The sequence below is a fragment of the Melitaea cinxia genome, chromosome 4 (assembly GCF_905220565.1).
Source record: "Melitaea cinxia chromosome 4, ilMelCinx1.1, whole genome shotgun sequence".
NCBI classification, from domain to species: Eukaryota; Metazoa; Arthropoda; class Insecta; order Lepidoptera; family Nymphalidae; genus Melitaea; species Melitaea cinxia.
Genome location: NC_059397.1, coordinates 230,174 through 237,961, shown reverse-complemented (window position 1 = coordinate 237,961; position 7,788 = coordinate 230,174). Strand labels below are relative to the sequence as shown.

The window sequence follows — 7,788 nt, the reverse complement described above, 5'->3', positions numbered from 1 at the left end:
ATAAGTCTGATATTTCATATTTTCGCCTACTCTTCTTTGTCTATAAATGATAGGCGAGGTCGAAACCAAGTCTATAATAGTCAGGCCGAAGCCTGAAATATCATGATAAAATTTCACATCCGATGAATGAAGGTCCTGATCCTGTTTCAAATATCATTGATAGAATTGCAAATAAGTTCAAATATACTATTATTATTATCTATATTAGTCAATAAATCTTGTGTATTGCGCGGGACATTTTTTGATCCAGAAGTTGATAACAAGTTGGCTATAAATAAAAGGCGTTCCAAATTAAAAGCGGAGCATTCAAAAAATATGTGGTCTAAAGACTGTGTAGAGTTGTTGGTTCAATGTAGGCAAACGGGTGATGAGATGATACGCATACGCAAAGAGTAAAATAACTTGCTTAAACAACGCATACAATTCAAATGTGCTTGAAGATAGCTTTACATAAGTAAATAATTACAAAATACAGATAATCTAAATGCGGATGACAAGTGTAAATGTAAACTTGTAAAGAGTACACACTTCACAGTTTGTATTTTGTAATTTGTATAGATATTTACGTATGATGTATATTGTATTTATGTATCAGAAATACAAAAAAAAAAATGTGTATATCAGCTTCCACCATAGAGCAACACGGAGGGGAGTGGCCATTGCGTTTGTTACCGATACAAAAGTTTCTGTCATTTTTTGCGGGGGGAAATTACACACATGCACACTTTATCTAATTCCCACACAAAAATAATCGTCTGTCACTACGAAACTCACACATACTAAATTAAAATCACACTTACATTTTTCACACACACATAGATACATTCTATGTCATTACAGTATAATGACACGCCGCAACTACACTGAAAAGTTGCTAACAGCCGTGGTTGTAACAACTGTCGATATGCATTATCGATAAATTCAACTACTCCGTTAGGGAAATAATGTTTTTAAAGTGATACAAAGGTAAGATATTATTATAAAAATAGACTTAATTTATTATATACTACAAATCAAACATCTTCATGTAAAATAAACGATTATAAAGAGTAAAGATTTGATTGTTTGTTTGTTAGCATTGAATAGGCTCCGAAACTATTGGACCGATTCAAAAAATTATTTCATCGTTGAGAAGCTACATTATCCTTGAGCGACATAGGTTATACTATATTTTTAAAAATATTAGGGATCTTTACTAAAACTCCAATAATGTAACCCAAGGGATAAAAAAATATCCTAAAAAATTCCTTACATTGCGTACGCTGCAAAAACTAATGATAATAGAAATACAAAATGTAGTAAGACTTTGTAGAATACATCATTATCTACTATAATTGTATTTGCTCGCAAACGAAAAAAAAAACTGACTTCAATTAAATCGACAAGTAATACAATATATGTAATATATACGCGTTATCAAAGGTTACTCAAAAGGATGTTATCAGATCTCGATGAAATTTAAGCGCAACCACATGATAAACATCAGCTTTCTATTAAATTAAAAATTATCAAAATTGGTACACCCAGTCAAAAGTTCTGAAGTAACATACATAAAAAATACACTCGAATTGAGACCCTCCTCCCTTTTTGGAAGTCGGTTAAAAAGTGTCGCGACAGCATATGTCTAACTATTATAATTATGTCACAATACGTTTGGTGCAACGTTGTTGTGCCAAACAATGCCAGTCTACAATAAACTATTTAAAATTAACCCACATTTTGAGGAGTTGATGATGTACACTGTGATGTCAACGAATCAGGAATAGGGAGCGTAGCACTAATGGCATCATAAGATGATAGCCTGTCATCTGCTAGATTGAATGATTTGTTGATGACTCTGAAAGGATGGATTTAACATTGCTAATTTTCAAAGTTGACAAATCTAAGTTTCGTTTCACTACTATGACAAAGGTGAACCATATCTTGATTACCTTGTACATGAGACAAAAAAAAAAAAAATACGGGACAAAAACAGTGTGGCGTTAGTGTTGGTTTGGTGCCCTCGACTAATCCTTCTATTGTTCGCCAACACTTGAAAGTTAGTGGTATTGATATGATCTGAACAAATTACACTATTTTTTGTGGGCGTCCAGGTCTGTCTGTTATTACATTTTTTTTCCATGTATCCCTTAAATTTGGATTTTCAGAAAACCTGCCAAATTTTTATATAAAACATTATGGTCGAAGTTCACATTAAGTAATTCTAGTAAAATGTATTAATACTCGTAATACGCGTATCATATTTAATTTAATGCAATTTTATTATATAACTATGTTTATTAAAAAAAGCTAGCAATATTATATTATAAATAAATCAAGATCTCAAAAATGTCTGTCACCTCTTTTGCCTTTGCCGTTTTTATCGATAACTATCTACAAACAAACCGGTAACAACACTATCGCTCGGCGACAGTGACTTCTCGGAAATAGACTCCGATCAGTCGCTCGACCGATCCGCATATTGTATGAGGGCGAGCGGCCTATGTTGGTAAACAAATCGAGTCAACACGACCGATAATATTTGTAATTTTTAAGTTTAAAAAAGGTTTAAAAGTAGTAGACAAGTAATAATGTGATTAAAAAATACTTACGTATGAAAGGTAACGCCATGTTTTAGTAAATTTGACGTGGCAGATCTTTTTTTGAAGCAAAAAACAGAACAATTTGGCATTTTTTGAAGGACGTTGATTCAATCGCGCAACTAGATTTAGTCTAGTGATCAGTGCGGCTGCAACTAGTTTTATTGTACGCATATGGCCATTTGGCCTTATACCTTGACAGAGGGGAACGCCTGTACATGGCTACTCCCCTCCGTGTTGCTCTTTGGCTTCCACAGACGACTGTGACGACTCCTTTATAAAAACGATTTCCGTTACGCTTAAAAATATATCTTCTTATATATAAAATTTTCGTGTCACAATATAGTTACCAACCATACTCCTCCAAAACGGCTGGACCGATTTTTATGAAATTTTGTGTGCATATCGGGTTGGTGTGAGAATCGGCCAACATCTATATTTTCATACCCCTAAGTTATAAGAGGGGGGGGGATTAAAGGGGGTTTATAACATACATGGCAAAACAGCGTTCGCGGGGTCAGCTAGCTTATAATAAATATTGTTCAGTAAAATGTCACACGTGGCGTTATCCATACCACGTTGAATACACTGGTTCTCGTCCGATCACCGAAGTTAAGCAGCGTCGGGTGCGGTCAGGTCAGTACTTGGATGGCTGACCGCCTGGGGAAACCGCGCGACGTTGGCTTTTTGTTTTTTTTTTTTTCAATTAGTTTGCCAAAGAAGTTTCACTTCTGACATGTGTACTTTGTACGCATGCAATTTTTTTTTGTATACCACGATCCTTATATTGTTTCTTAATGAGTAAACTCCAACAAATGTAATGTTAATGTATCAAATAAAAGTTAATTATTTTCATACTTTATTATTATAACAGCTGGCAATTTGACGTATTGTCTTTGGTATTGTGTATTTTACAACCAGTTGTGTTAAGTGTCAACTTGTTGGCCTGGCATATGAGTTATGACAATATTTTGTTATTTTTAATTAAAGTTTGGTGTGTAGAAGAAGATTTTAAACATGTCTTAAAGCAGTGATGTGACGATTCTATAGCTCACAGGAAACAAATCATGCTTCCTCGGGACGAAACTAGTGTTTGTTTGGAAGAGAAAGTGTCATGTGAAATCAGAGAGTCGCCTTCAATGATGTGGAAGAGGTCGATTGTGCAAGCGAAGGCTGGTTACACACGCGCCTCGGCGGCTGTGGCGCTTGCTCTCGCTGTCTTTATCGTGAGTTAATCACTCGTTTCTTCTGTCTCGTTCTGCCTCCACCTGCACCCACTCATAGATGTTTATAAACCTGTTACATATGTACTCACCCAATTTAAACAGTTCTTACTGCACTAACATATTGAACAACTTCTAACAATTACGTTACAGTTATAACTATACCTGAAAGCTTTAAATGATATAATTGTATGTTACTACTCCCTGAAATCAACCCTGAAACAAGTGTAACATTTTTTTAAATAAATATTCTGTGACCAGTGTGACACATAACATAGCTGTTGACTCCTACTTAGGTACTTTTAGGCAATTTTATATTCTATCGTAATTTATTCTAATTTCTATAACAATTATTTGTACACTTCCTAACCGCTTTTCTATGCCCAGTTCTATACCCAAAGGTTGTCTGGAAGAAATCGCTCTTTTAACGATAAGACCGCCTTTGTACATTTTCCTCCAAATGTACTGCTTTTGTTTGTATCTTTTAATGGTGTGCAATAAAGAATATTATTATTGTTATTACATAGAAACGTTTATCCCTTACTTCACCTTAAATCTGGAATCTATCATTATATATTTTTTTGGCATAAAATAAAGTTTCACAATAAATATACGTAAAAAAATTGCATACATAATTTAATCCATTCTTTTTAGAAATATTTTTATGTAATCAATGTATGTAATTTTAAAATTTAAAAATAACTACAAAATATTATCCTCATATTTACGTGCACATTTTGATAAATCAATTTTTAAAAGGACCTCAGAAATAAAATTACTATTCAATAAATTAAAATACTACACTCAGCGGCACGGAATCTTGGCCAAACAACAATCGTGTCATTTATCCGACGAACTCTACATTTTGAATTGTGTTGTGGAATTTGCAAGTGTTAAGTTGTCGAAGTTCTTTGGTTTTATTGTGATAAATAAACATCTAAAAGCGCCTAAGAATTCATAAAAATGCCTTTGTCACCAAGTCAGATAGCACAAGCAGTGGCATTACTCGAACAAGGGATAACCCAGTGGCTACTATCCTTAATGTACCGCGTTCTTCGATACAATATGCACTAAAACGCTAGCAAGAGACTAGCCTCTGCACACGCAGATCAGGTAGTGGTGGTTTACATTGCATGTCAGCTCATGACGACCGCTTTATTGTGTTAGAGATTTTAAGAAATCGCTTCCTTACTGCTGTCGAGATCCAGCAGCGGCTTCAAATCTCCAGGAACGTAAATGTTAGTGAGCGTACGGTGAGAAGATGTATAGAGGAAGTTAATTTAAGGGTAAGAAAACTAGCCCGTGGCCCACAGCTTCTCCCACAGCATAGAGCACCTCGACTTCAATTTGCCCGCGAACATGCTAACGGTCTCATGAACAAAGGGCAAGGGTTTTGTTAACGGATGAGTGCAGGATCGCTTTAAATGCATCTGATGGTCACGTGAACGTGTGTGGAGAAGGAAAGGTGAACGATATCTGGCGATTAGTACCACTCCAACAGTGAGTTTTGGTGGAGGCTCTATAATGGTATGGGGTGGCGTTAGTTCTGATGCATGTACAGAATTGATCATCGTCAATAACGCTCTAACTGCAACACGATACGTCGAGGATATCCTTCAAGAACATGTTTTACCCTTTGGAGGCATGAGGCATCTTCAGCATGAGAACCACACCAACAACAGCAATGGAGGCCATGCTAAATATTCTGCCACTTCACCTATTTATCCAACAAGAAGCTGCAACTACTGCAGTAAGACTAAAGACTCAAAAACTACTGTGTTCAACAGGCACACCACACATTAAGATTCTGGAAGACATAGCCAAAGACATTCCGTTCATGGAAGCACCAAATGACGGAATACAGATAAAATATATTTTTGATAAAAAATACAAAATACAGCTGGAAGAGGATTCACGTGTAGCCTCAATTGGGCGAGACCTGAGTATCTTCACGGATGGCTCAAAGACGAAAACAGGGTCAGGAAGCGGTATCTTCTCCAAAGACCTAAATATTAATATATCACTACCCATTGGTACCTATAACACAGTGTTTCAAGCAGAGTGCTTGGGTATACTTGAGGCAGCCAGAACAATCGGGAGGAGGAACGTAAAGGATTCCCACATCCGTATACTATCGGACAGCATGTCAGTATTACAGGCACTGGATAGTAACTCGACCACGTCAGGTATAATCTATGAATGCCATAACACCCTGATGCAGGTAGGTGAAAATAATGACATCACACTGCAATGGATCAAAGGTCACAACAACACACGCGGTAACGACAAGGCAGATGAGCTAGCAAGAAGGGGGTCAAGTGTGACGGCTATAGGGGCCGAGCCGATTATACCGTTACCTTCTTGCTGGCTCACAGGCCAAATTCGACAACGCATGAAACGCAAACATATCACACTATGGTCCGAAACTGAGGACTGTAGGCAAGCCAAGTTGGCGCTGCCAGAAATTGATGCCAAATTGGCAAGAATTCTAATAAATCTGGACAGACGCCAACTGAGACTAATAACTGCGGCACTGACTGGACACGGTCCGTATAACAAACACCTATTTAATATGGATATTACCGACAGTCCCCTGTGCAGAGCTTGCATGGGAACAGAAGAAACGGCTACGCATGTACTTCTTTACTGTCCAGGTGTAGCGGCTTACCGGGCACAACATCTTGGCACCTTGGAGACACTTCCGGAGATCTTCAAGAATCCAAAAAAGCTTCTAAAGTTTCTGGAGGAGCTTGGGTGGCAAGAGTGAATCGAATCACTCCCACACACGAAAAATAGGCGCAAAGTCGTCGAGTTGCGGAAACCAGCCCGTGTTAACCATACCATACCATACCCTTTGGAGGGTTTATTGGATATGACCAATTCATTTGAATGCATGATAATGCACATCCTCACGTCGCTCATATCGTAAATGAGTACCTTCAAGAGGTTGGTATTCAAAAATTGCAGTGGCCAGCTCGCAGCCCTGACTTAAATCCAATAGAGCATATTTGGGATAAGCTAAAAAAGGACAATTAAAACAGCATCGAACCCACCACAAACTCTTAACCAGCTTCAAGATGTTGCATTGATTGCCTGGCGCGACTTGTCGCAAGTGGACATCAAAAATGTTATCCAAAGCAGACCAGAATGCAGGTGATCATAAGGGCTAGAGAAGAAAACACGCGATATTAAAAAACTCACCAAAGATCAAACAGTTCAAACAGTTTTTAATTACTAGTGCTCAAAACTGCAGTGTTTAATTTTGTGTAAATGTTATTTTGCGCTTAAACTTCATTATAAACTAAAAAAAAACATATTTATGTTTAATTGCGTATTAAAAACGTTAATTGGATGAACAACGATCAAAATTGGCTTTAATTTGCTGTGTAAACTGAAAAAAATTAAAGTTATCACAAATTTTATACTTGGCCAAGTTTCCATGCCGGTGAGTGTATTGAATGAGAAAAAAAAATAGTGAATTTTATCCTGCTGCTATCTCTATAGTCTATTTCACGTAGGATGGGTACGGTGACACATGTCAAATTAACTCTATAGTGAGGTGACCATGCATAATTAATTGATGTAATTCGATTATCGAGTACAAATGCGGTTAACCTTTAATCGATTATATAAAAAAAAATTTAACTGCTTATTAAAAATTAATCATCGCTATAGTGAATAAATAATATTTTAAGGTTGGTGTTAATCGCGAGAAATGAGTTATCGACAAACCCATTAACACAGCTCACGTGGCAAAATTATTAGTCGTTCGCCTTTACCCTCCGGTACTTTAGTCGAAGAATGAGCAGTGTCGTCTGTCCATACTTTGCCAACAGTATGATTGGCGTTCAACCATGTCTAGTCAAGGAATACTAAGTTGTTCCAATTCGTAATGTTTTTCGCCTTTTCTAAGAATGTCACAAAGTTTTCACGCACTTTTCCGTTTGTTAACTTTTTTTTATTTTATGGAATACTTAAAATTCGCC

At 36.7% G+C, this 7,788-nt stretch overlaps 1 protein-coding gene across 1 annotated transcript in view; it reads left to right on the top strand.

Moving 5' to 3' along the window:
- Positions 1 to 3,646: 3,646 nt before the first annotated feature.
- Positions 3,647 to 7,788, top strand: part of LOC123669983 (tyrosine-protein phosphatase 10D) — a 30,032-nt gene continuing 25,890 nt past the window's right edge. Inside the window, exon 1 of the mRNA XM_045603487.1 lies at positions 3,647 to 3,805. Within this exon, the coding sequence (XP_045459443.1) occupies positions 3,647 to 3,805 (159 nt within the window). The remainder of the gene's footprint in view (positions 3,806 to 7,788) is intronic.